Source organism: Chlamydomonas reinhardtii, chromosome 9, assembly GCF_000002595.2.
Source record: "Chlamydomonas reinhardtii strain CC-503 cw92 mt+ chromosome 9, whole genome shotgun sequence".
Taxonomy (NCBI): domain Eukaryota; kingdom Viridiplantae; phylum Chlorophyta; class Chlorophyceae; order Chlamydomonadales; family Chlamydomonadaceae; genus Chlamydomonas; species Chlamydomonas reinhardtii.
In genome coordinates, this window is record NC_057012.1 from 4757467 (window position 1) to 4784096 (window position 26630).

The 26630-nt window shown below is 69.0% G+C and overlaps 3 protein-coding genes across 3 annotated transcripts in view; 1 reads left to right on the forward strand and 2 right to left on the reverse strand.

Moving 5' to 3' along the window:
- Nucleotides 1-34: 34 nt before the first annotated feature.
- Nucleotides 35-4616, forward strand: CHLRE_09g397253v5 (uncharacterized protein). Its single transcript, XM_043065839.1, has 10 exons — nt 35-342; nt 589-668; nt 937-1072; nt 1368-1682; nt 2092-2195; nt 2479-2730; nt 3121-3339; nt 3533-3748; nt 3950-4075; nt 4189-4616. Exons 1-10 carry the CDS (start codon nt 99-101, stop codon nt 4276-4278), a joined length of 1782 nt encoding a protein of 593 aa, XP_042921299.1. The 5' UTR covers nt 35-98; the 3' UTR covers nt 4279-4616.
- A 27-nt stretch (nt 4617-4643) lies between these two features.
- CHLRE_09g397290v5 (uncharacterized protein) lies at nt 4644-7924 on the reverse strand. The gene is made up of 2 exons (XM_043065840.1): nt 6147-7924; nt 4644-5852 (listed from the first exon to the last, which is right to left on the reverse strand). Exons 1-2 carry the CDS (start codon nt 7782-7784, stop codon nt 5349-5351), a joined length of 2142 nt encoding a protein of 713 aa, XP_042921300.1. The 5' UTR covers nt 7785-7924; the 3' UTR covers nt 4644-5348.
- A 334-nt stretch (nt 7925-8258) lies between these two features.
- Nucleotides 8259-26630, reverse strand: part of CHLRE_09g397327v5 (uncharacterized protein) — a 40446-nt gene continuing 22074 nt past the window's right edge. The window contains exons 36-62 of the mRNA XM_043065842.1: nt 25826-26619; nt 24975-25596; nt 23842-24664; nt 23490-23610; nt 22596-23020; nt 22400-22434; nt 21995-22120; nt 21587-21645; nt 21130-21201; nt 20826-20883; nt 20269-20658; nt 19729-20070; nt 17998-19572; nt 17407-17802; nt 16597-17169; nt 15973-16365; nt 15152-15770; nt 13723-14980; nt 12486-13199; nt 12021-12275; nt 11577-11686; nt 11160-11260; nt 10768-10965; nt 10262-10660; nt 9757-10017; nt 9378-9563; nt 8259-9179 (exon numbers count right to left, since the gene is read on the reverse strand). Coding sequence (XP_042921301.1) covers nt 9042-9179; nt 9378-9563; nt 9757-10017; nt 10262-10660; nt 10768-10965; nt 11160-11260; nt 11577-11686; nt 12021-12275; nt 12486-13199; nt 13723-14980; nt 15152-15770; nt 15973-16365; nt 16597-17169; nt 17407-17802; nt 17998-19572; nt 19729-20070; nt 20269-20658; nt 20826-20883; nt 21130-21201; nt 21587-21645; nt 21995-22120; nt 22400-22434; nt 22596-23020; nt 23490-23610; nt 23842-24664; nt 24975-25596; nt 25826-26619 — 11043 coding nt within the window. The 3' untranslated portion in view covers nt 8259-9041. The remainder of the gene's footprint in view (nt 9180-9377; nt 9564-9756; nt 10018-10261; nt 10661-10767; nt 10966-11159; nt 11261-11576; nt 11687-12020; nt 12276-12485; nt 13200-13722; nt 14981-15151; nt 15771-15972; nt 16366-16596; nt 17170-17406; nt 17803-17997; nt 19573-19728; nt 20071-20268; nt 20659-20825; nt 20884-21129; nt 21202-21586; nt 21646-21994; nt 22121-22399; nt 22435-22595; nt 23021-23489; nt 23611-23841; nt 24665-24974; nt 25597-25825; nt 26620-26630) is intronic.

Below are 26630 nucleotides of genomic sequence, written 5' to 3' on the forward strand. Positions count from 1 at the left end.
ACATACATAATTTTCGGCGCTTTGAACTTGTGCGACAACTCCAGCGACGAGTGCGGACGTTCTGTCCGCATATCCGTCGTGCCCTTGCGTATCTGCAAATGCCACAAACACCTCAGGCAGATGCTGCAACTATATGTGAAGAGCTGTTTGCGGTTACGGGGCTGCGAGCAGAAGTTGTGGATGGGAGCTGGAATCTCCCTTCCTGGAACGGCCTTCTAAACGGCGAGAGCCCCGTGATAAAACCTCCTCGGCCACTACTATGCTTCCGTCCGGAGAGCAAACATGACGTGCTGCACGCCTGCGCTGTCGCCGCTACGCATGGCCTCAAGGTGTCGCCCCGAGGTGCGCCTGAGGCTATCCGAGTGCTGCCACAGCGCCCAGTAGGTTGCAGGCTTGACGATTGCATGGGATTATCCGAGAATGTGGACATATCGGCAAAAAGCGCGCGAGTGATCGGTTTCGCGAGGGGGGGCGTGGGGTACCCACGTGGCCGGCGCGGGCGCTCGTCCCTCCTGCGGCCATCCCCTAACCCTCCTCCCCTACCGTGCTCCCCACAATCCCCAACCTCCCCTCTCCCCCACTTCGTAGGCTCCGGCCACCACTACGGCGGCTGCAGCCTTGTGTCGGGCTGCCTGCTGCTTGACCTGTCGGCACTCAACAGCGTCACGGTGAGCCGGCAGCAGCGGGGCTCAGGCTTGGGCTCGGTCGCTCGGACTCGTGGGTCTCCAGTGTGCAAGTGTGCCTGGTTGAGCCTGACAAGGGTGCTATGGAGCCCGTGGCAAAGTTTCTAAACCATTCATGATCGTGTGCTGCCGCTTTCGTTGCCTCTTCTGCTGCCGCTATCGCTTGCCGCTGCTGCTGCTGCCGCTACCGCTTACCGCTGCTGCTGCCTGTTGTGGCCACCCTGGCTCCGCCGCCGCCGTCGTCGTCGTGCAGGTGGACGTGGCGGCGCGCACGGCGGCGGTGGGGCCGTGTGTGAGCGGGCGGGAGCTGCGGGCTGCCACAGCGCCGGCGGGGCTGCACTTCCCCGGACCCCACCTGTCGGAAGTGGGGCTGTCGGGGTTCATCCTGGGTGAGGGGGTGAAGGGGGACTGTGAGGGGCTGTCGGGTCTATGGGGCCCTGCTAGGGACTGTGAGGGGCTGTGGGGGTAAAAATGGGCGTGGCGCATGTGTTTGGTGGTGTGAAGGGAGCATGCGGCACGGTATCCCGAGTGGAGGGGGCAAGGCAGGGGTTGGAGGCGGGAATGCGACGTAGGGCCAAGCTGCATGTTCGTGTAGCTGTCCATATTGTTTCCCACGTACTTTACACACACACACACACACACACACACACACACACACACACCGCACACACCCCTCATACGCAGGCGGCGGCAATGGCTGGGGTGTGCGGCACTGGGGCGCGGCGGCGGACAATGTCATTGAGTTTGAGGCCGTGGTGTTTGGGCACACGCCCGCCGCTGGGCCGGCGCCCGCAGGAGCAGATGGCAACGGCAGTAGCAGCAGCAACGGCAACGGTGACGGCAGTAGCAGCAGCAGCGCATACGGAGCCGGCAGTAGCAGCAGCAACGGCAACGGTGACGGCAGTAGCAGCAGCAGCGCTTACGGAGCCGGCGGGCCACGGCTGGTGCGTGTCACTGCGGAGAGTGACCCAGAGCTGTTCTGGGGTCTCAAGGGCGCAGGTGTGTGAGTGTGTGAGTGTGTGTGTGTGTGTGTGTGTGTGTGTGTGTTTGGGAAAAGGGGGTTTAGATGCCAGCCCAAACTAAACCAAACCAGGCTAAAACGAGGGGGAGAGGTCGTGGGGGGAGGTGGGTAGTAGCTGTGGGTGGGTGGCTGGGCGGGCGCGCGGGTGGATGGATGGGTCCATGGTCCAGACGTCACGCGGCCGCCCCGCCTGAGCCTGGCTTCACGCTCCTTGGTGGGCTTATCCAAACGCACACACACACACACACACACACACATAGAAGGTAATCCGCGGCCGTAATTCTGCATCGCATACACTGTCCTACGCGTAATGTTTTCCTTGTGCTCTTTAACACACACATACACACACACAAACGCGTGCGCACACACACATGCATGCACGCACAGGCTCCTTCCTGGCAGTGGTGACGGGGTTTGTGCTGCGGCTGCACCCCGTGCCGCCCGCCCTGCCGCTCACCTGCGCCATCTACCCGCTGACAGCCCTGGAGCAGGTGCGTGTGTGTTTTACGGTTGTGTGCCATTGCCATAGACAATCGCTCGCAGCCAGGGGCGTCCCACAAAGCTGCTGCCACGTTGCCTGCTGAATTATCATGGATTCCACGAGAAAGCCGGTACAGGTCCTGTGTTTTCGCGAGCTTTGCGCCCCTCTTCTCAAGCCCTACCGCACCCCCGGCCTCCCGCTACGGCCGCCGCCGCTACCTGCATTCATGCCCCCTGCTCCCTGCTGTTGCTGCCCCCTGCTCCATCCCGTTGCTGCTCCGGCTCGCCACCCAGGTCGCCGCCTTCTTCCAGCGCTTCCACACCTCCCTGCCCTCCTACATAGAGGGGTCGCTGGCCATCGTGGGCGGCGGTGACGGCGGCGGCAGTGAAGACGACGGCGCGGATGGGGGCGGCAGTAGCGGCAGTAGCGAAGGCGTCGGCAGCAGCGGGGCGGCGGGGCGGCGGCGGGTGACGCCGGTGGTCATCGTGTCGTGTACGGCATTCGTGGAGGCTGGGCGGCCGGAGGTGGAGGCGGCATATGCGCAGGTGTGCGTCGGGGTGGCGGATGGCGTGCCCCACACGCGTGTACATACCGTATGTCGTATGTCGGCGTACAGCTGCAGCACACGGATGACACAGGGAGTTTGTCCTTTGTGCTACATTGCGGCACACACACACACACATACATATATATATATATATATATATATATATATATGGCCAGGCCCGTCTAGCTTACCACGCATTTGCCATGGTGTACAACTGTACATGCCCCCTACCCACACCCACGCCTCCCCACCCACATACATCCACACCCACGCACGTACCTCGTTGTGCGGGCACCGAGTGATTGTTCCACCTCTCCATTCCCCAACTAGTAACTGCGCACCCGCCCCCCCACCCCACCCCGCCCTCCTGGCGCCTGCTTCCATGCAGCTCCGCGGCTTCCTGCCCGACACCCGGATCTCGATCCAGGAGGGCCCCCTGCCGTACGACGCCGCGCTGTCGATCCTGGATCCAGGCTGGAGCTGGCCGGGGCTGTGCATGTACGGGCACGGCTGCTTCGTGCCCGTGCCGGCGCTGGTGGTGCAGGCGGCAGCGGAGGGAGAGGCGTCGGCGGGCTGCGGCGGCGCGCTGGCGGCACTTCGGCAAGCGGTAGGTGCGGTGGGTGCGGGGGGATGCGGGGGGTGCTAGTGTCGCTGGTGGCTTGGAGGATGGTCACACACACGCACCGCTGCAACATGTGCGGCGCTCTTGTCCGCTGCGGGCGCACACCCAGAGCGGCACTACCCAGTCTTCCTGCGACTGCCACCCACCCCACGGGTTGCGCTACGTGTCGAACCCGCAGGCCGACACCATGACCTCACCCCGGTCCATCCTGCTGGTCTGCCCCAGTGCCCCCTCCACCGCCCCCGGCTGTAGCAGTAGCAGCAGCAGCAGCAGCAGCAGCAGCAGCAGCAGTAGCAGTGGCGACGGCAGTAGCGGCAGTAGCTGCAGTGGTGCATTCGGATTCCGGGACACCTTCTACACGGCCGCATACGCGATGTGGACACGCACGCCGCAGGTGAGTGTGGGGGGGGGGCGTGTTCGTTTGCGCGTGCGACTCCCATCTCCTCGAGTTGATAGCCCTGTCCCCACACCTGATGACTGATTGACTGCTCAAGTGATCATCGCCCCAGCACAAGCAGCAACCGCCCCTCCCCTCTTGCCCCTCTGCCTTCATCCTGCTTTGTCTCCTCCTCCTGCTCGGCCCGGCCTGCTGCAGGGCCCTGCGGCGGACGGCGACGCCGCCCACGCTGCCTGGGTGCGGGCCGCGGCTGCGGGCCTGTCCCCACACGTGTCCGGTCTGTACGTGAACGAGGTCATGCACGACCAGCCCGGAAACAGCCAGGTGGGAATGCGGGTGTGTCACTTGCGCAAGGCCCGGTCGGCCCGCACGCACACGAACACACGTCCATATCCACCGCAAACCCCACACCCACCCACCCACGCACCCACACGCAGGTCCGCGGCAGCTACGAGGCTGCGGCCTACGTGCGGCTGCGGGCGCTCAAGGCGCGGCTGGACCCGGGCGGGCTGCTGAGGGCGCTGTGACGCAATGATGGGGCACTCGTGTGTGTGTGACCGGCGGGCGGACGGAGGCTGGAAGGTGTGGTTGGAAGAGCAGGGCGGGGAGGTGGGGCAGGGCAGGGCGTGTCAAGTGTCAAGCAGAGCGCAGGTAAAGGTACGGGGCACGGCGTTAATGGGCTGGTACTTTGGTGGCGGATGGAGTGCCCTGGATTGCTGGACTGCTGCTGTGCTATTGCTACTGCCGTATAACCAGACGCAATCGGTGTGACTCATGAGGTCTCAGTTGCGAAGAGGGTCTGGCGCCTGTCAGGAGATAGTTTGGCGGCGGCGCCGAGGCCGCGGCTTCCACCTATTCACGAGTACGGCTGTACTGCGTGTGCCGCTGTTGCAGTACCCCCCTGTTACATTACCCAAGTCTTGCCCGTTTTCACCATTATCGGGCCCAACCTTGTAGCAGCCAGCTGTTAGACGGCCCCAAACGTCCAAATATTAGCCCGCCAACGCCCTAACCCCAGCCCCGCTCTCCCTCCTCACCCGCATCCACGCACCGATTCACGTGGAAGGCGGCACGGCAGCCTCTGCGGGCCGCTGCGTCCCACTCTCCCTGAGTCCCATCTGCAGCTGCCCAGCGCACGCCACGGCACCTGGCGTACACATTCAGGTACCCACCGGCTGTCTCCGCTGCTCCCCAAAGCTGCAATAAGCCCTGCAGCTGGCCTCTCAGACTCCGAGGCCCAGCCGAGTCAGCAGCACGCGTACGGCATGGCCTTGGCGCTGCTGGCGCCTCGACCCCATCAGCTACACGAGCCCACTTGCCATAGCACTGCTTTGCTTTGCAGCTGCCTTGTCACCAGCACCGTAAATGCATCCCAACGCAACGCAACTGCCACTACGGTGCTACTTGCGCAACGCACCACAACAACACGACGGTTTCAGTGCTCATTGCAACGCGACTCAGCCCGGTTGAACTCTTCCGCGGTCAGCGCCATGTGCGGCGTCCGCCTGCCCGGTCGCAGCCGCAGTTGCACTAGTGTGTACTGGTCTGCGCCGTCTGGGCCGTCCGCGCCAAGAACTAGCATTGCATCCCTGGCTCACTACGCCAACCGTCGCAGCCACTCCTCCACCTGCTCCTCCACCTTCGCCCGCGCCGCCGCCACCGCGCCCGCCTGCCCCGCCGCCTCCGCCTGCGCAGCCGCCTCCAGCCGCTTAGCCACCACCCAGTTCCACTGCGCGCGCGAGTACTTACATCCATCAGAGTAATCATGCGCTGTGAACACAAAGGGCAAGACATCCGCTAACAGGTCCCACCACTCGGAGTCCGTCAGCGGCCGCATCAGGCCTTCTGCCTCCCCCTGCCCCTCCTCGCCCTGCACAGCCTGCCCCACACCACAGCCCTCCTGCCGTTGCCGCAGCCACCAGCGCAGCGTCCCGAAGGAGCCGTGTGCGCAGCCCAACATACCATGAAACCCACGAGCCGCCCCCAGGCTTGGGGCCCCGAGCCGCTTGGATACCAGCAGCTGTGCCAGCCAATCTGCTGCCGCCAGGTTGCCTGCGCTCGCCACAAAACTTGGCGTGTCTGTCTTGATTGCCCACGCGCCCTGCGTGCGAATGGGCCGTACGGATGACACGTGTGCGCACTGCGCATAATCCAAGGAACCCGATACATGGAAGGGTCCCATCCTAGCTCCAAGCTCCTACTTTGTAAGTGTGCTGCCCGGCGCCTGTCCTTCCCCTGAGAGCGTCCCCTCCTGCCATTGTGTGGTCCCAAACATCTTGTGATCCCAAACACATCGCGCCCCAACATTCGACACCCGTCGGCGTGCCAACCTCGCACGTTCCCAACCAACCCAGACCCAACGCGCAGCTATACGCCCCAGCAACCCGTGCCTCACCGGGACACCCGGAACATCCGCGTCCGGCCATCGCAGCAACGCCACCGCCCACTCCAGCGCCTCCACACTGCCGTACTTCGCCACCGCCTCCAGGTCAATGCGCGCGCCGTGCCGCTCGTGCAGCTGCCGCAGCGTGGCCAGGTCCGCGCCCCCGCGCGCTAAGCACTTGAAGACTTCCGCCCAGTCGTCCACGGGGGGCTGCAGCGGCTGCGCGAGGAGCCAGCTCACAGCTGCCGTTCTGCCGGCCCGAGCCGCCGCCAGGACGTGTCGCCCTGAGAACACGCAGCCCCGCTCCTGAAGCGCTGTGAGTACTGGCACGTGACCAGCCGCCGCAGCCACATACATTACACCGTCAATCACCGGCGCAACCTCGCCCTGCTCCGCCAACAGCCACGTCAGCGCGGCGACGTCATTCATATGGGCGGGCCACACCGCAAGGCCACTCAGAGGCGGCAGCGGCACGCTGCACGCGCGCAGGGCCTGCAGCCGCTGCAGCCAGTCCGGCAGCCGGCCGGCGCCGCGGCGGAGCACGGCACTGTCATTGCCACCGCGGGGACCTGCAGGGTTGGGGTGCCCGGGCAGGGCGGCCCCGTGCGGCTGCTGCTGCAGGACCCAGTCAAGCTTCTGCTCCCAGTCCGGCGTGCTGCTGACAGCGGCGGCAATCGCCAGGGACTGCTTGGTGCTAGCAGTGAGGTGCATGCCAGTGCCAAAGACACGTCTGTTAACCCGCTGCAGGGCCTCCAGCGGACAGCCCTGCGCCACCGTCTCCAGCATGCTGCACGCCGCCCCCGTGGGGATGGGCTCCAGGCGCGGCAGCAGCTGGTCCAGTAGCTGCACATGCCCGCCCGCGCCGGCCGCGCCCGCCAGGAACGGCACGACTTTTGGGTGAGCCAGTGTCAGCGGCTCTGCCGCAACCGCGCCAGGAGCCCTGCCGAGTCCCTGCGCCTGCTCCTCCTCCTCCAGCAACCAGGCAAAGATGTGCGCGTGGCCGCCACGGCATGCCGCGACCGCTGTTGCGAGCTCCTCTGGCACCCTCTCAGGCAGTAGCTGCGGCGGAGGTGTCGACAGCAGCTGGTCCCGCCGAGCCTGACGCAGCCAGCGCAGCAGCTCCAGGTGACCGGCCTCCGCCGCGACGTCCTCCAGGCGCGCCATGCAGTCGCAGCCCTCCCGGATCAGCAGCGTCTCGCACGCAGACACGCTGCCGCCGAGCGCGGCAGCCACGGCTATGTGTGACGTCAACTTGCAGCCGCAATGCGCCAGCGCGACCTCCAGGCTCGCGGCACAGCCCGAGTTCGCGGCCAAGCATAGCAGCCGGCGCCGCTGTTGCAAGCTGAGGGCGCGCCAAGGCTGCGGCCGGCCCCAGTGCGCCACAAAAGCAGCCGAAGGCCATGACTGTACAGCTACTTGCAACGGTTCATCACCAGCCCACGAAGGCGCAGGCGTCAGCGGCTGCGAGAGTCGGATGACTTGGTACTCCTTCAGGCACGCCGCTGCTTCACGGTTCAGCAGCTTGAAGTTTATGGCTACATCATTAGGATGGAGATATCTAGCTATGTGTTGGATGAGCCCCTCGGTCAAGCGCGACCATTCAACGCAATCCTCAGCCGCTGCGACCTTCTTTGCAGCAGGAGCTGACATGGTTGTCAAGTGTTGAAAGTATTACACCAGTTTGCATCTGGGCGAAGACTGAGGTGCTTTCACGCTTTGCGTTCACCGAAGCTGTCAAGTCCCGGAGTTTGGATCCAGGCTTCCCCGCGACGCATCGTCTTCTCGACAGTCGACACTCGACAAAGTCTCCACACCTTGCATCCACAGGATTTGCGAAGAGCGCCGAAACCCCGTGCCGAAATTCCAGGCCTGTGCCCACCCTCCGCACACGCATGGGCGCAGTCAGACCGGTCTGTGTTCCAACCGCGCCATGCACAACTTCATGCCATCCTCGGATCCGCCAATGCCCTGCCTGTCGCCCAGACGCCCCTTCGTCGGTTCGTCCTACCCCCTGATGCCCACCGCCTATCCCGTCCCCGTGGGATAGTGAGTCCTTCCCCGAAATCCATCGCTGCGCGCTTTTCCCTCCTCACCTATCTGCCTCCTGCCTTCCCCCTTGCTCAGTTGGGCTGGTATTTACAACTCCCCCTGCACGGTCCTCGTATCTCTGGTTCCTGTTGGGACCGGCGAAACACCAAAAGGGCATCAAAGAAACGGTAGCCGCCCCCCACTTCTCAGTGTCCCAGCTGAAGCCGCTGCATGTGCGTGTCAGCCGCGCTGGCGTCACGACCCCACGGGCTGCATGAGTGCATCCACTCGTTGGTGGAATCCATCTTGGCGAACACAGACGACGCCACACGCTCCAGCAGCTTCCGCCACTCGGTGTACGTCAGCGCCACCACCTGCTGCTCCTGCCCCTCTCCCTGCCTCTCCTGCTGCTCCTGCTCCTGCCCCTGCCGCCCCGAGTATCCCACCGAGCCAAGACGAGCGGGCGTCGTGCTGTGCCTCGGCCCGTCTTCCCTGCTGAGCCTCTTCCGTATTATGGCATGGCGGTCCGAATTTAAGCCACTTCCAACATACAGCAGTAGTACACTCAACGCACGTAATACCGCAGCCCCCCTTCCTCCCACTCCCGCCCCGACAAGCAACCCGACAACATGCTCACAGCGTGCCTCACACAAGCTAGGCACGATGCGGAAAAAAGCGCAACCACTGGCTCCTACCGGGGATTACGCTATAACAAAGGCGCCTCCCTCAACACGGCACTGCGAGCTCCTGCGTATCCCCTACCCATGAAAACATTTGGCTCCAAAACAACAAGGGCCAATCGTGTATCTGGTTCCTCGCTGGGAAAGGCCATGACCAACCCGTCGCCACCACGCCACCACACACACGCGCACAGCCCGTCTACAGGTAGGGCTTCCACCCCAGGTAGGTCCGCGCCAGCAGGTTGGGGTCGGTGGCCGCCTCCAGCAGGCAGCGCGCCTGCAGCAGCGGGCTCAGCAGCAGCGGACCCCCCGCGCCACCCGCACCCAGCAGGGGCCCCTGTTCACGGGTGTGTGCAGGGGGTTGCGTGCGGCGGTGGGGCAGGTGCGTGAGCGGTAAGGCAACGGTGCGGAGCTGTGTGTCTTTTTTGGGGTGAAAGGGGGAAGCGTTACTGACTCACAGGCGGCGTGGCCGAGCGGACCCCAGGCCCCAGTCCCCTGTGCCCAGGCCCCAGGCCCCGGGCGCACACACGCGCACCTGCTGCAGCAGCCGCGCGCGCACGCTGCCGCCCCCGCCGCCGCCTGCCTGGTCCGCCGCCGCCCCCCCCGCCACCGCGGCGCACAGGGCTGCGTAGTAGGGCCGGGCGCCGTGCACGGGCCGCAGCTCGTCCGCGGTGATGAGCGAGGGGTGGCGCCGGGCCAGCTTCTGGAGCGCCGTGGACACCTGCGCGCGAGTGCGGGTGCATGTGCGTGTCAGTGTGTGGGACGAAAACAAGGACAAGGCGAGAGAAAGTTGGAACTTGAAAGTGTTGAGGAGCGATCAGCACTCATATACCCCGAGAACTACCGAGGAAGTAATGCACCCCAGACGTGTGGGGTGGGCGCGTTTCCTCTAGACTCAGCACTACGGTACTCACCCTTGCCCGGGCCAGCTCCGCCGCCGGCGCTTCGCTGCTGTTGGTTCCCGCATCGTCCGTGAGCACCAGACCTCCGCTACTGCCACTGCTACTGCCACTGCTGCTGTCCTCCACCTCCGCTTCCGCGCCCTCCTGCCGCTCCTGCCCCTTGCGCCGCTGCCGCGCCGCCGCCGCCGCCTGCGCCGCCGCCGCTGACTCCTGCAGACTGCGCAGGATCGCCGCCTCGTGCTGCCACTCCGCCACTGGCTCACGCAGGAACACCTGGAGCATGCGATGCCAGGGGGTGGGGATGTGGGCAGGGCTTTGAATGCAGCAGGAGGCAAATGCAGCACACGAGTCAGGGCAGTGGCGACTACCTACGGAGTACCGCACCCACGGAGCGTTTCCCTCGTCCTGTTAGATACCCAATAATGCAGTTTGAAGCCAGCGGACTTCAACGCGCACAACTGAACACACACACAACTGAACACACACACACACACACACAATACACGCACATCCCCACCTCCATGACCGCCCCCAGCAGCTGCCGCGCGCTGGGCCCGCTGAGTGCCGCCAGCGCCGCCGCCAGCGCCGGCTCCAGCACGGCGGCGGCGGCGGCCGGCGCCAGCGCGGCCTGCAGCTGCGGCGTGAGGCGGAAGGGCACCAGCTCGGGGATGGGCACCACCTGCGTGCCCGCGCCGAAGCTGTACCCGAAGTCGATGTGCACCAGCTCCCCGGTGGCGGCCTGCAGCAGCACGTTGTCGGCGTGGCGGTCGCCCACACCCGCCAGGTAGCCGGCGGCGGCGCCCGCAGCCAGGCTGGAGGCCAGGCGCCGCCGCCGGGCCAGGAACAGCTCGGGACCGCCGCCGCAGGAGCGAAGCAGCGCGGAGCGCAGGAGGCAGGGAGGCAGAGCGCCGGCGGCCTGTGTGTGTGCGGGGGACATGGGGGAGTGGACCAACCGACAGAGAGGCGTGCTCCCCAGCTGAAATTGACGGCGGAGGTCAGCGAGGAGGTGCGGCATGGGCGCACCTTTCTAAACGCCTCCCGCGCCGCCGCCGGCTCCGCGCGCTGCCCCGGCCCCATGGCTCCGTACATGGCCTCGTAGCCGCGGGTCCAGCCGCCAACCTCGGGGGGGACGCCGGCGGGCGGACACACGAAACACGCCAGAGCCACACGCGCGCCGGCGTCCGGGTCCCGCGGCGCGCCCGGCCCGCCCAGCAGCACGCTCTGTGTGTGTCGTACATGAGTGGTTGGGTGGGCGGTTGTGGTTGCGGTTGGTTGGCAGGTCACAGGTCGACCAGCTAACAGGCTTAGCCAAGGTGGACCCCGCCCCGCCCCGCCCCGCCACGCCCATTGCCCCCCATAGGACTCCTGCCCTGCCCTCAGGTCGCATCTGTCGCATGGCTAGTGGGCCACCGCACCTGCAGCGGGCGAGTGCCGGGCACGAACTCCAGCAAACCCACACTCGCGCTCAGAGGCACCACCGCAAACACCGACACACGCAGGCCCCGCCGGTAGCAGGCTGGGCGGGGAGCAGGGAGGGGTGGGGAGGCACAGGGAGGGGGAGCAGCTCAGTGAGGTGTGGGGTGGGCGGGAGATGAGGGCTCTCGCTGCATTGCAACGTCGTGCATCGCGTGAGGGACCGCGCCTATGACCCACTTCACGGTATTTGTGACCCGCCATACCCTACCTCCCCCCGCCCCATCCGCTCATTCTTCCCTCTTCCTCGCGCTCCTCCTGCCCGCCCCTCCCCTTCCATCGCAGCTCCTCCCCCACCTCTCCCTCTCTCCCGCCGTCCCCCAGCCCCTCCCAGTCCCTCCCTCCCGCTCCCTCCCCACCCGGCTGCTGGCGCTGCAGTCCGTTCATGACGTCGAACAGGCGCTGCAGCCGCTCGTCCAGTCGCACGTCCTCGCCGCCCTTGGACAGCCAGGTGCGGCGGCTCAGGTCGCTGCAGGGGTGCGAGGGGCGAGGGGGGGGGGCGCGAGGGGCGGGGTTACATTCATGACAAGCTAAGGAAATGGAAGACGGTAGGCAATCGGGGAGGGGGAGGGGCGGTCATGAGCCCAAGCCCAGCGAAAGGGGGGAGATGGGCGGGGAGGCAGGGGAAGAGGCACAGGGAGAGGCAGTGGGAGAGGCAAGGCGGTTGCCGTTCGGGTTGTGAGAGGCAAGCGGGAGCGCGGACGATAGGGCCCAGGCCGGCTCCTCCGTCCGCAAACCCGCACACGCACACGCATGCCCCCCACACACGCGCCCACACACACGCACGCCCACACACGCCCCACCTGCAGAACATTGTCATTTGCTTGGGCCGCTGCTTGCTGCCGAACACGTTGACGTCGCGGCCGAAGCCAGTGACCAGCACCGGCGCCACGTCCTCACAGCCCAGCGCAGGAAGGGGCGGGTGGTGGTGGGGGTGGTGGGAGGGGCGGTGGGTGCGTGCATGCGGTGGCGGTGGCGGCGTGCCGTGCGGTGGCGGCGGCGCGGCGGCGGTGGGGAAGGCCATGGTGGGCAGCAGCAGCTGCGTGCGGTGGAGCAGCCTGGAGGGGAGGGGTGGGAGCAGGAGGAGGAGGAGCAGGAGGAGCAGGAGGACGAGGAGGAGCAGCGATATTGATTGGTACAGACTCCACCCGTGTCAGTGTCATGCGTACATAACACCTCGGAAGCGGAGTCACAACATGGCGGATAGACAAGGGACACGCACACGCAGTCACGCACCCACCCGCCACTTCACACCGCGCAGACCCCACCTGTTGCCGCCACCGCCGCCGGGTGTCACTGCCGCCGCCGCCGCCTGGGTCGCCGCGTCCTCCGCCGCGCGCTGGTAGGCTCCGAACCAGGGGCTGAACCAGGACAGCGGCTGCGGCCCCGCCGCCTGCAGCGCCTCCCACGAGCTGCTTCCTCCCCCACCTCCTCCTCCGCCGCCGCCCCCGCGCTGCATGCATGTGGTCATGATCTTCCGCACCGCGCCGTCGAAGGCCGCACACACCGCCTGCTGCTCCGACATGCCCGCCAGCCGAGCCTCCCGCGTCCGCGCCCCGCCGCCCGCCGCCGCCGCTCCTTCCGGGCTCAGCCGCCCCTCCGCCGCCGCCCGCCGCGCCGCCGCGTGCTCCCGCCGCATCGCCGCCGCCAGCGCCGCCAGCTCGCCGCCGTCGGCGCCGCCCAACTGAGCCTCAAACGCGGCGCGGTAGCGGGCGGCGAAGGCCGCATTGACGGTGTCGCCAGCCGCCATGGCGCCGGCGGCGCCGCCGGCGGCGGCGCCGCCGTCCGCCGCCACGCGGCGGGTGGCGCGCTGCGCGCGGTGCGGTGCGCCAGCGGCGGCGGCTGTGGCGGCGGCGGCTGCGCCGTGTGGCAGGAAGCGGCCGAAGAGGTTGGGCCAGGCCTCGTGTGTCCACACGCGCACGGCTGCGTCCAGCCCGCCGCGCTGCAGGGCGCCGCGGATGCGCGACACAAACACCTGCCACCTGTGATGTTGGAGAGGGAGACACAGCAGGCGGTCAGGGAAGCAAACACGCATAGGACTGTGTGTGTGCCGTGCCGCCTGTGAGTTTGTTTGGAGGACAAGTGCGAGTGCACAGGCGGCCGGCGCAGCTGACACCGTGCCGTTCGCCAATGCGCCGCTCGCACGCGCATGCACCGCCACTACTACACGGCAGCGCTGTGCCCCTCAAGAGGATTCGGGTCCTGTTGGATAGTGTGTTGGATACTGTTCTACTGTCCCAGCTAGCACCTGCGAAACCCACGTGGAACGGCAGCCAGCCCCTGCCGAGTATGCGGACCCGCCAACCCCTGCATGTTGAGCCCTCTCCGTGGGGTGTGTTTCTATTACGGATACAGCCTGTCCTAACGTAGGCTTCGTCACCATGACACCGCCACTACCACACGGCTGTTGCGTGTCCTGGAGATGGACCTGGACGGAGGGATCTCCCCCCCATCTCCGCAAATCGCATAACACACAAGACACAACACAGCAGCCACAACGCCCACCTCTGTGCCGGGTAGGTGGCTGCGTCCAGGGCGTCGATGAAGCCCTCCAGCACCGGGCTGGCCGTGGCAGCCAGCAGCGGGGCTACAGCTGCCGCAGCCCTGCCGCCGCTGCTACTGCCGCTACTGCTATTGCTACTGCTACTGCCGCTGCCGGCCGAAGCAAAGCCCGCCGCGCTCATGCGCAGCGGCGCGTGCAGCAGCTGAGGGTAGGCGTACGACAGCGCAGTCAGCGGGCCTAAAACTGGATCCGGATCTGGATCTGAAGCACTCGGGTCGGAGCCGGATCCAGATGACCGGCCCGCACTCGCTGAATCCAGATCCGCCAGCATGGAGCACATCTGCCCCGCCCACGGCAGGAAGCAGCCCAGCGGCACGTCCGACCAGCCCTCACGGAATGCGGCTGCTGCCGCCGCCGTCGTGTCGACACCACCGCAGATGCTACTGCCGCCGCCGCCGCTGCTGCCGCTGCTACTGCCGCCCCAGCCGTCTCGCAGCACACTCAGCACCACCGGCACGTGCAGCCGCACCTCCGGCACACCGCCCCCGCCGCACCCATCGTCACCATCACCACCACCCTCGCCATCGCCATCGCCGCCGCCATCGCCGTCATGCTGGCTGCTGCTACTGCCGTGCCTGCCGGCTGCTACAGCCTCGCCCTCGCCCCCCTCACCCCCCAGGACCCAGCCGCCCGCCGTCACCGGGGCGCTGCCGGCCAGGGCCATCGCCCGGAGCAGGTGCCTCACTAGGCAGCCGGCCAGCTCGCCAGCCGCCGCGGCAGTAGCAGCAGCAGCCGCAGTGGCAGTAGCAGCAGCACCTCTGGTGCCAGTGCTACTGCCGCCGGCACGCAGCGCGCGGTCCAGCACCTTGGCCGGCAGCGCGGTCAGCGGCGGCATGCCGGGGTCACCGGTGCTACTGCCGCTGCCGGTGGCGGCTGTAGCATTGTCAGCTGCAGCGGCAGTAGCAGTGGCGGCGGTGGTGGCGTCGTGGGCTCGCAACAGGCGGCCGCACATGAAGGCGAAGTGGGCGGAGGCGCGCGCCGCCAGCAACGCCGCTGCCGTCTCGCGGGGGCCAGCGTGCGGCTGTAGCACCAACTGCAGCGGCTGCTGCGAATGCGGGGCTGGGCTGGACGGCTGCTGCTGCTGCCGCCGCCGCTGCAGCTGTGACTGCAGGTTGGCGCCGGCGGCTGCGGCCGCTGTGGCGCCGCTCAACAGGGCAGCGCCCACACGGGCGGTCAGGTACTGCGGCTCGGCGGGGTTGGCTGCGGGGGCGGGGGCGGCCCGGGAAGGGCGGCGGGGAGGGGGCATTCGGGTCAGTGCGCAGAATCGGACTCGGCTGGGCAAGGCTCGGGGGCGGTGGGACGAGGCAAGAACCCACATGAGACAACAGCCTACACCAACCACAACCACTACACCCATGAAGCAGCACCCACCCGCCCACGCCAGCAGCGCCCGCGACTGTGCCAGCTCCGCTGCCGCCACCTGCCCCGGACCCAGCACCGGCACCGCCGTCGCCGCCACCGTCGCGCCCTTGAGCCACGGCCTCAGCGCCGCCAGCAGCCCATTCAGTCCCTCATACACACGCCAATCATAACCCGACAGGCCGCCAGTGCCGCCAACATCGCTGCTACTGCCGCTGCTGCTACTGCCGATCCAGCCGCCGCTGCCGGCAGCCTCCGCCGCCGCCGCCTGCGCCACAGCCGCGTCGGTGTGCGCCGTAAACAGCCGCAGCCGCGCCCGCGCCCGCTGTCGCGCCCGCCGTTCCGCCGCTGCCCCGTCCGCGCCCTCTGCCGCGGCCGTAGCTCCCTCCACCACCTCGACCACCTCCTCGTCACCCACGGCGAAGTCGGGCAAGGCCTCGGCCGCCGTGTCCACACACCCGGACCTCAGCGCAGCCGCCGCGGCGTCAAACACGGTGGCGGCGGCGGCGGCGCGGGCGGCGGCCTGCAGTGCCCGGGCGGCGGCGGCTGCAGCAGGCTCTGTCGCCGCGCCGGACGGCGTCGCGGTCGCGGGGCGGCGGGTGCCAGCGGCCAGCAGCAGCAAACGGCGCACCTACAGGACAGAGATTGGCAGTAGCACACAGGGTTAGTGCTGCTGCTGCTGCTGCTGCAGTTGCACAGCAACATGACGCAAAGCTGAGGACACGCGGCCGTGCCGCGCCAGCAAGCCACAATATCCCAACCACTTGCCTCTCAGCCATCCTTTCTCCTCCCCCTTCCACTACTAATATATGCGCACGTGCACGTTCACGTACGTGCAGCACGGACATGAGGTCGCTGCCGGCCGCAGTGGCGCCCGCGCCGCCGCCGCCGCCGTCCGCCGCCACCGCCAGCCCCAGGCCACGCCGCCGCCAGCGCGCCACCAAGCCCCTCAGCTCCGCCAGCGGCCCCGCCGCCCCGCGCGCATGCCCAGGTGCTACAGCCGCTGCTGCCCTGCTACTGCCGCCGCCGCCGCCGCCACTTAGCCGCAACGAACCAGCGGGTAAGCCGTAGGCAGCCGCCGCAGCCGCCGCGGTCGGCTGTAGCACCTGCCGCACGGCCTCGCTGATCTCCGCCAGTGGCTGTAGCAGCGACAGCGCGGCGACGCGGGCGGCGGCTGACAACGGGTGCAGGCCGGCCCAGCGCGAGCGCAGCCGGGCCAGAGCCGACTGCGGGCAGATGAAGGAGAGCAGGCAACGGTTGGGAAGGAGAGGAGAGGAGGGGGGAGCAGATCACCGTGGCACGGCACAAGCCGCCAGTCAGCGCGCGGGAGTGCACGCCGGAGGGCAGGAAGGGGCGCGGCGCAAGGCGAGAGTCATGCGAGGGTAATGACAGGCGAGACTGCCGGAGCGCACGCCAACACACAAGCGCATGACCACAGGCCTGGCAATGACGCTCACCTGCACCTCCCCCAGACATCGCTCCCAGCTGCCCTGGCGGCACGCACGCACCACCGCCGCCGCCACCAGCTCCAGCGGCGCCGCCGCCTCCGCTGCTGCCGCCGCCGCCGCCTGCGAGCCATCCAGCCGCTCCAACAGCGCCTCAATCCAGGCCGCGATGGCGGCATGCGAACCGCCGTCACTGGCTGTAGCAGCATCTGCCATCATGACATCCCCGCCGCCGCCGCCGCCGCCGCCGCCGATGATGGCGCCCAGCCCATGGCCCGACGGCGCTACGTCGGACTCACGAAGCTGGAACAGCGCCGCACGCAGCGCACGCCGCAGCAGCTCCGCCGAGCCGGCGGCGCCGCCGCTACTGCCGTTGCCGTTAACGCCGCCGCCTGCGCTGCTGCTACTGCCGCGGGCCAGGCCGCGCACCAGGGCTGCTGCCAGCAGGTCCGGCGGCGCCGCGTCAGCTCCCGTGAACAGGCCTGCCCCCGAGGTGGATGAGGAAGCGGCGCCGACGCCCCCGGCAGCGGCCCCGGCGGCCCCCGCTGCCCCAAGCAGCTCCTGCACGGGCGCCTCCAGCTCCGTCTGCGGCCCCGGCGGCGTGCGCATCGCATGGAAGCAAACACAGTGTTGGGTTGCCGGATCAGGACAGGTGGGAAAGATCGTCCACGGGCCGTGTGACGGTCCGTCCAGATAAGGACCACCGCCTAGCGTCCTACCTGCCCCCCCTGGCCCCATGTCCCCGCCCCCATGTCCCCTCCACGACCCTGCCCCCATGTCACTCACCCCGCCACTCCCACCGCCACCCCACCTCCATCCCACCTCCACGCGCTGCCAGTCGCCCAGCGCGTCCGCGCATCGCACCACCACCTGCCGCCACAGCCGTGACTCGGCCGGCGGCGCCGCCGCCAACCCCTGACCGCCGCCACCACCTGTGCGGCCGCCGCCACTTGTGCCGCCCACATCTTTGCCGCCACCGCCACTGCCATTGCCAGCGCCAGCTACTGCTGCTGCTGCTGCTGCTGCTGCAGTGGTGGCTGCAGCCGCCAGGGCCTGAGAGCCAAGGAGGTCCGCCACAGTAACCTCGCCGACAGTGCCACCCGCGGCGGCGGCGGCGGCGGCGGCATCTGCCGAAGCAGCAGTCACGGCGCCGGCCGGCGCCAAGTCCTGCGGCCGCTCGGGCACGGGCAGCCCCGCCGCCGCGACAGGGCCCAGCTCCTACGATGCGGGGGGCGTTGGATGGTGTTATGTGAGATGAGGGTCAGGAAAACGGCACGGCAATGATGCAACCGCCTTTGCACATGACGTCCCTACACCTGGAGTGAGCGCAACAGCAGTCGAAGTAAGAAGACTTGTCCGCCGCAGCGACCCCCGCGCATTGACATCACGCGACTGCGCCTTGCACGCACGCACCTGCACCATCTCCGCCGCCGCCTGCGCCTGCCCCAGCCGCCGCACCGCCAGCCGCGGCCGCCCCGCCGCCTCCGCCGCCAGCGCCGCCGCCGTCACGGGACACAGCAGCAGCCCCGCCCGCGCCGCCGCCGCCACGTCGGACTCGCCCAGATCGCCGTACGCCACAGCCAGCGCCTCCAGTGTGTCATGCAGCCCGATCTGTACAGCCTGCACGGCATTGGCGGCGGCCCTGGCGGCGCGGCTGCTGCTACTGCCGCCGCTGCGGCCGCCCGCGGCTGCAGCCTGCTGCTGCTGCTTCTTCTGCTGCTGCTGCTGCTGCTCTTGCAGGCGGCGGCCGCGCTCCTCCAGCGCCGCCTGCTGCGTCTCCAGAAGCAGAGCAGCCGCCTGCTGGCCGCCGCAGGCGCCCGCCGCCGCCAGCACGTCGGCCGGCTGTAGCAACAGCAGCGGCGGCGGCGGCGCTGCTACGGCCCCCGCCGCCGCTGCTTCCGAGTCCGCTGCAGCGTCTGCGCCCCCGGCAGTAGCAGGCTGCCCCGGCGGCGGGAAGGTTCCGTTGAGTGATGCCGGCTGTAGCGCGGCCTCGGCGAAGCGCGCTGCTACTGCCTGCAGTGCCGCTACGAAGGCCGGCGCCGTGGGCCGGCAGCCGAAGCCGGCCGCCAGCGCGGCGTGCAGCCCCCGCTGCTGCGCCGCCCGCCGCCGCTCGGCCCGCTCGCGCTCGGCAGCGGCGCGGCGCTGCTCTGCGGAGCTGGCGTGCTGCGGCTGCTGCTGCCGCAGGATCACCAGGCTACCGTCATCGCCGCCCGCAGCTGCCGCCGCGCCGCTTGATCCAGCCGGCTCCGCCGCGCCAGCGGCGGGCACGTCCGCCGCCGCCTCCGCCGCCGCCTCCGACCCGGCGGCGGTGTTGCCCTCCTCCAGCACGGCCGCCGTCAGCGCCGCCAGCGCCGCCGTGGCGGCGGTGGCGTCGGCCTCCACCAGCGCCGCCAGCGGCCGCAGGAAGGACTCGCCCAGCCTTAGCGACAGCGTGTCGGGCAGCTCGCCGGTGCGGTAGCTGCGCAACAGCGACACACGCGCCGCGCGGCCGTGACGCCGCAGCGACCCCATGCGCAGCTGCCGCGCCTGGTGCGCGCGCATGCCCCGCAGCCGCGCCGCGAAGTTGGCGCCGCCGCCGCCGGGCTTGGTGTCGCCGGCGCCGCCGTTGCCCCCGCCGACGTAGGCGCGGCTGCGAGCCACCAAACGCACGACGTCGCCGCCGCTCGTGCCGCCGCCGCTGCTGCCGTCAGCACCCAGGCTGTAGCCGTGCTGTTGGCTCGCGCCGGCAAGGCCCTGCTGCGAGCCGCCGCCGCCCTGTGCCGCCGCCGCCAGTGACGGCCCAAGGAACGCCGCGCCGCCGCCCGAGGCCTGGCTGGCGCCGCCGCCGCCGCCGCCGCCGCCGCCCAGGGGTGCTGCGAAGGGGCCGCCGCCGGCCCCGGTGAGCGACAACGACACTGTGGGGTTGAAGGACACGGAGGCGGTGGCGCGCAGCAGGCCGCGGGGCGGGCGCTGCCGGCCACGGAAGTAGCCGCCGCCTTGCGAGGCGTCCTGCAACAGCGTTCGTGTGCGTTCAAATTCTAAACCGTGCTGTGTCGATTGTACATCAAGTGCATTCACGCATGTACTGCACGCAGGTATGAGTCCAGGCAGCAACCATGCACCACACCAGCCAGTGGCTTGGAAAGAATCCCAGCCGTCGCGCACCTGTGACATCATGAACGCGGGCGTGCGCAGAGACAGCGACCCGCCGCCTCCTGCACCGCCGCCGCCGCCGAAGCCGCCGCCGCCGCCGCCCGCGAATAGGCTGGGTGTGTAGTCCCTGAACTCGCACTCATAGGGCTGGCTGGTGAACAGAGCCGCGGCGTTGGCGGCGGCGGCGGCGCTGCCCGGCTCCAGGGAGGGCGCCAGCAGCAGCCCCGCCGCCAGACCGGGCCAGCCGCGCTGCAGCCGCCCGGCGGCGTCGGCGGCTAGGGCTGTGGCGGTGGGGGAGGCGGTGGTGGAGGTGGTGGGCGTGAGGGCCGGCTCCGAGGCAAGACGGATCAGCGCCTGTGGGGGGTAGACGTACGGCACATATGGGCGTCAACCTGGGAAGAAGCGCAGGAATACTGGCAGCACATGGCAACACAGCACTGGGGCACTCAGGCACACAGTCTGCACAACCCACCACCACCACTACCACTATCACCACTAACACCATCGGTACCCCGGCCCGCGCGCTCCGCTCCCACGACCGTCGCCTCTCACCGCCAGTCGCTCCGCCGGCGCGGGCGGCAGCAGCCGGTGCCAGAACCCCCGGGCCGCCGCCCGAATGCCCGGGTCCCCGTCGCCCAGCGCCCCTGCCAGCAGCGGCAGCAGCAGCGGCTGTAGCAGCCGCGCCGCCTCCGCCGCATCGGCAGTAGCAGCAGCTGCGCCTGCCTCCTGTTGCTGCTGCTGCTGCTGCTGCTGCTGCTGCTGCTGCTGCTGCTGCTGCCTGGGCGGCGATGGCCAGGCCAGCCCCCGCTGCGCCCACAGCGCGGCGCACAGGCGCAGTAGGGCCAGGCGGGCGGCGGGGTCGGGGGCGGCGGCCAGGCCGCGGCGCAACAGCAGCGCCAGCAGCCGCTGAAGCTGCTCGGGCGGAGCGCGGGGAGCCAGGGCCTGTGCGGAGGTGGGGTTGGGGTTGAGGTTGGGGTTGGGGTTGGCAGTGCAGGGACAGGTGCAGGTGCAGTGAGGGCTGTAGCGGCGCATGTGTGTTGTCGTGCACCCCCCCCACACGCACGCCCACGCCCCATCCCCCCATCCCCAGCCCTCCCCACCCACCCCACCTGCACCAGCTCCAGAGCCGCCACCTGCGCCTCCACTCGCATGGAGCGCAGCGGCAGCCTGTGTACGTGTACCGTATGTGTGTGTGTGTGTGTGTGTATGTGTGGGGGGGGGCAGTCAGCAGTGGCCGGCCGTGAAAGGGATGCGTACGGACGAGGGCGAGGTACGACACGTCGGCCAAGGCTGACAAACACACACACACACACACACACACACACACACACACACGCACGCCGCAGTGCCAAGCGCGCGGTTGTTGACCCACACCAAACTGCACTACAATGCGCCACACCCACACACGCCCACCTGTCCAGTGAGGCCAGCAGGTCGATGAAGAGGCCGCGGGCGGCGGCGGGCGACGCCACCAGCGCGCAGCGCCTGTGTGCATTTGTGGGAGCCGGATGCGGGGAAGGGGGTTGGTGGCGGCATGTGCGGTGTTGTTGGGTTCCCAGCTTTCAGGGAAACACGCCCGCACACACGTACACACGCACACACACGTACACACACACGTACACGTACACGTACACACACACACACACACACACACACACACACACACACACACACACACGGGTTCCAGGCTTATCGCGGGTAAGTATGACTACCTGGGTCACGACAATCACGCGACGCTCGGTAAAATGGTGGGTATCGGTAAGTAACTCCGTCGCGTCATTGGGCGGGCTTTCGTTTCGTTTTTTAACACACACACGTACAGACACAGACACACACACACACGCGCGCCTACACACAATCACACAATCACCTGAGCACCAGGAGCGCATCGGCCATGCGCACGTCGCGCAACACGCCCAGCCGCTTGACCTGTGTGTGTGTGTGTGTGTGTGTGTGTGTGTGTGTGTGTGTGTGTGTGTGTGTGTGTGTGTGTGTGTGTGTGTGTGTGCATGTGTGTGTGTGTGTGGTGGTGTAACAGCACTAAGTAGGAGAGGCCTGTGTGAGCGCATGTATGCGCATTGCGTGTGTGATTCTCCAGCGCCCCCAACACCTCCACGTGCTTGTAAGGGCTTGTGTGTGCACATGTGTGCGCGTGCGTAATTGGGCGGCCTCAGGCGGCCCCTCAACGTAACCCACAGCCCCCGCCCCTCCGCCCCAGCCCTATCTTCCCGCCCCGCCAAACCCCCACCCGCCCCACCCCCCCCCTCCCCCGACTCACCAGCTCTGGCGCCAGGGGCCCGGCTGCGGGCGGGTGCCCTAGCGGCGGCGGCTGCGACAGCCCCAGAAGCACCTCCACCGCCGCCTCCCAGTTGCGGCCGCCGTCGGTGGCCTCACGCAGGGCCGACTGTTGTAGGGGTGGGAGGTGAGGGGGGAGGGTTTGGGGGTTGGCGTGCGGCGTGCGGTGTGTGGTGTGTGTTGAAATAGTAGTCCACATGGCATGGGATGTGTGTGCTTGGAAACAGGCGCAGCAGCACGATGGGGGACGGCGGGAGATGAGAGGAAGTCCTCGCGTCTTGCAACGCCGTCAGCTGTTGTGCACTGACGGCCCCCTCACCCACCCACCCACCCACCCCCACCCACCCCCCACCCATCTACCCACCCACTTCCACCCACTTCCACCCACCCGGATGTCCTGCATCTTGTCCTTGAGCGAGGAGCCTGTGCGGCGCCGCCGTGGCGTCAACACACACAACACACACGGCGTCAGCGACCAACATTCGTCGTGCCCTAGCAATCTGCACAGACCGTGGCGGCCGTGGGTTGCCCTGGCCTCCTCCCACACGCAGCACACGCAGCACACGCAGCACATGGCCTCTCACCTCCTGACAGCCGCGCTCGCTTGGTCGCCCTAGCCGTCAGGCCCAGTCCGCCTCCGCCCCCGCCGCCCACGTCCCCCTCATCCTCCTCCTCCGCCTCCGCCGCCGCGGCAGCGCCCGCCCAGCCCCAGGCGCCGGGCGTCGCCGCCGCCCCTGCCCCGCCACCAGCGTCCCCCGCCGCCGCCGCCGCCGCCGCCGCCGCCGCCTCCCGCTCCGCCAGTTTGGCAAAGTAGAGGCCCAACAGCTGCCCCAGCGGCGCCGCCTCCACAGACAGCTGAGGGGCGCCGGCGGCGCCGCCGGTGTAGTGGTGGTGGGCGTGCCCGCCGCCGCCGCCGCCGCCGGCTCCTGAGGCCCTGGTGGTGTGTGGCGGCGGCGGCGGCGGGCGGCAGGCGGTGATGCCAACCAGCGCCTTCCAGATGTCCGCAGCCCTATGTGTGTGGGGTGGGGGTGGGGGGGTGGGGGTGGTGGGAGAGCAGTAGGCGCATGGGATGGGGGTTGGCGGTTGGCGGCGGAGGCGGTTGGCGATATGCAGGTGGTGTAGTTATTAGACGGGAGGCCGTAATGAAGGCGGCGGCTGAGGACAGCCGTGGGCGCAAGGCGTCAAGCGGGATGGGTGCTGCAGCGCGGGGCCGGCAGGGGCCGGCACTGAGCCCGCCCGTGAAGGCCCCATCAAGTTGTGAAGTGGCCATTGCAGCCCGCAGCCCGCCCCAGGCCCTGACACACGTATGGGCCCCCACCGCCCCAGGAGTCGGATATGCCATGATCCCGAGTAGGAGTAGCTAGAACAGGCCCTGAGCCCGACGCGCCCCACCCCCACCAGCCCAGCAAACCCACACCCACCCCAGCACCACGCCTCGCCCCCCCCCCTCACGCCCCCCCCCCCCCCCCCACACTCACGCCTCGCCCGCCATCACCGCCTCCTCCTGGCCGTAGCCCAGCGCCGCCCGCGCCACCCTCAGGCCCTGGCAGCGCTGCCGCTGGGGCAGCCGCCGGCCCAGCAGCGGCACCAGCTCGCGACCTGCACAGCCGGACAGGAGCGACAGGAGCGGCAGGAGTGGTGGGTGTGGCAGTCTCCAATCGGTCGACTGCAAATCGCATTAGGCGTGCGCGCGACCGCAATGCAAAAGCGAAACCACACCCGCGCACGCACACGCGCGCAAGCCAACCACCCCCAGCCATCCAGCCATCCCCCCACCCCGCCGCCTCGCCCTCTGCCCCCTCTCCCCTCTCCTCCCGCCGCCAGCCGCACCCAGCAGCGACACGCCGGCTCGGCGCCAGAAGTACATCAGCGTGATGACGTGGTTGGCGTTGTGGCGGCTCTGGTCTGCGCTGGTGGGGTGCAGGCAGCCACACACACAGCGCCGCAGCAGCCGCTCCGCCGCCTCGCGCAGCGGCCCACGCGGCAGGCCGCCGCCGCCGCCGCCACCGCCGCCAGCGTCTTCCGTGGCGGTGGCTGTAGCACCCGCCGCCGGCGTGTCAACACTGCTGCCGCCGCTGTTGCTGCTGCTACTGCCGGCCGGCGCCAGCTTCCTCCAACTCATAATGGTCTGGATCAGCAGCCGCGTCACGATACTAAGCGTGCCCGGCCCGCAACTGCTGCTACTGCTACTGCCACTGCCACCGCCGCCGCCGCCTGGCGCTGCGGCGGCTGTAGCAGCGCCTGCAGCTACAGCGCCCATGCCTGGCAGCCTCTGCGCCGCGGCCCCACCTGCTGCACCCATGCCTGCACCGCCGGCTGCTCCGTACTGCTGGTGCCGGCGCCGCAGCTGTGTGAGCGTGGCCTCGCCCTCAGGCCGGCGCTGCGCCAGCTGCGGCTCAAAATCCTCCTCTTCCCCATCTTCATCATCCTCCTCGCCGCTTCTCTCGCCGCCTTCCGCCGCCCCACCGCCCCGTGCAGCCGCCTTGTGTCGGTCGCCGCCGCCGGCCACCGGGCCTGCCGCGTCGCCGCCATCCGGGCTGCCGGCGGTGGCGGCGGCGGCGGCTGCATTGCCGCCTCCGGCCCCGAGCGCCTCCGCCGCCACAAGTGCGGGGAAGAAGTGCTCGGCCCACACAGCAAACACGGTGGTCGAGAACTGCAGGGCAGGCAGGCAGGCAGGGTGGGAAGGGGGAGAGGATTCGGGAGGCGGGCGGGCAGGCAGGCAGGCAGGCAGGCAGGCAGGCAGGCAGGCAGGCAGGCAGGCAGGCAGGCAGGCACGCAGGCAGGCAGGCAGGCAGGCAGGCAGGCAGGCAGGTAGGCAGGGTTCTGTGCCCGGGCCCAATGAGCAGAGGGCACAGGCCGGCGGGGCGTCGGACGGCGTCGGACGTCGCCTTGGCGGTCCGCCCCACCTGCATCGGACTGAACTGGCAGCGGCCGTGTTGAACCCTTCACCCCAACGGACTCACCTGCAGTTGGTCCAGCTCAGCCGAGCGCAGCCCCCCACCGCCTCCGCCTCCGCCTGCTCCTCCACCTCCCCCGGCCGCGTCCTCATCCTCTCCCTCCTCCCGCTCCATCCCGCCGCTGCCGGCTGTAGCACCGGCCCCGCCGCCCCGGCCGGCAGTAGCAGCCGTCCCCAGCGGGTCGCTCCCAAACAACAGGTCGTCGTCTTCCCCCGCCTCCACACAGCCCCAGCCCCCGGCGCCCCACACCAGCCGCGCCTGGCCCGGGCCCACGTCCGCACCCGCAGGCTGTAGCGGCTGCTGTGGCGGCTGTGGCGGCTGCTGCTGCGGTGCTGCTGCGGCGCTGCCGCCGCCGGGTGTAGCCTGTGTGGTGCCAACACCCAGGCTCGCCGAGGGAGTAGCGGCGGCAGTAGCCTGCAGGCTGCTCAGACGCATGCTGCCCACACCGCCACCACTTGCTGCTGCTACCGCCTGCGAGGCCCGCTGGCTGCTACTGCCCCGGCCCGCGCCTGCTGCTACAGCCGCTACAGCCTGCGCCTGGTAGCGGCGGCGTGTGCCCGCGATGCGCGCCTGCTGGTGGCGGTACTCCACATGCAGCACGGCCTTGAGCAGGAACAGCCGCGTGTACCTGCGTGGCGTGGGCGAGGTGAGGAGTCTTGTGTTTTGTGTTGTGGCTTGAGTTGTGTTCCGATTTGTTGAGTCGGCCAAAACACCGTGCGTGTGCGTGCGTGTTTGTGCATTTGCGTGCGTGCGTGCGTGTCGCGGAACGCGGAGGGAGGGAAACACGCAGAGCCCCCCGTGTGGGGTGCAGCGGTACCCAGCTGTGCCGGTGCTGGCGGCGGCGGTCGTGCACGCACCTGGGCGTGTGGTCGCTATTGAGCGCCTCAAACAGCGTCTGCAGCCAAGAAGGCATGGGCGCGTCGCCACCTGTGCTACTGCCACCGCTGGTGCTACTGCCACCGCCGGCGCTGGCGGCGGGGAACAGCGCGGCACGTGCGGCCGCCGCCGCCGCCGCCTCCTTCGCGGCGTCCCAACTGCCCGGGTCGCTGTACTTCTCTATCAGCTGGACGAGCGGCAGCATGCACACGTGCTCGTCCATCTCGTCGTCCAAAAAGGTCAGGGAGTCGGTTAGGAAGTTTTCATCCTCAACCGCTGCCAGCCCAACCGCCGGGTCAACGGCTGCAGCGGCGGCGGCGGGTAGCGGCCGTCCGTCATCGCCACCACCAGCACCGCCGCCGCCGCCGCCGCTGAGACTCCATGTGTAGGGCACTGCCGCCACCGCCCCGGCCTTGCCGCCCGGCCCTGCCGCGCCCGACGCCGCAAAGGAAGCCGGCGGCGGCGTGGCGGCGGCGGCGCCGCCGCCACCGCCGCCGCCGGCAAAGCCAGCCGAACCAGCCAGGCTGGCCGACGTCGACGCCAGACCCAGATCAAACTGCGACGCCGACACCTTGGCCGTCAGGCTGGCGACGTCGCCGCCGCCGCCGCCGCCAGTGTAGTAGAGGCTGGCGCCGCCGCCGCCGAGGGTGCCCATGATAAAGCTGGCGGAGGCGCCGCCGCCGCCGCCAGTCCCGCCCGCCGCCGCCGCCAGCGTCGCCGCCGCGTGCCAGGCCGCGTTGGCGTCACGTTGGCGGCGCAGCGACCGAAACATCTCCTGCGGGCGGG

What these genes read in the sequence shown, in the direction of transcription:
- CHLRE_09g397290v5 (XM_043065840.1), bottom strand. Translation starts at nt 7,784, where the DNA reads ATGTCAGCTCCTGCTGCAAAGAAGGTCGCAGCGGCTGAGGATTGCGTT. An exon ending in CGGATGTTCCGGGTGTCCCG is followed by an intron (nt 5,853 to 6,146) that starts GTGAGGCACGGG and finishes ATTCGCACGCAG; the next exon opens with GGCGCGTGGGCAATCAAGAC.
- CHLRE_09g397253v5 (XM_043065839.1), top strand. Translation starts at nt 99, where the DNA reads ATGCCACAAACACCTCAGGCAGATGCTGCAACTATATGTGAAGAGCTG. An exon ending in CGGCACTCAACAGCGTCACG is followed by an intron (nt 669 to 936) that starts GTGAGCCGGCAG and finishes GTCGTCGTGCAG; the next exon opens with GTGGACGTGGCGGCGCGCAC. An exon ending in CTGGGGTCTCAAGGGCGCAG is followed by an intron (nt 1,683 to 2,091) that starts GTGTGTGAGTGT and finishes ATGCACGCACAG; the next exon opens with GCTCCTTCCTGGCAGTGGTG.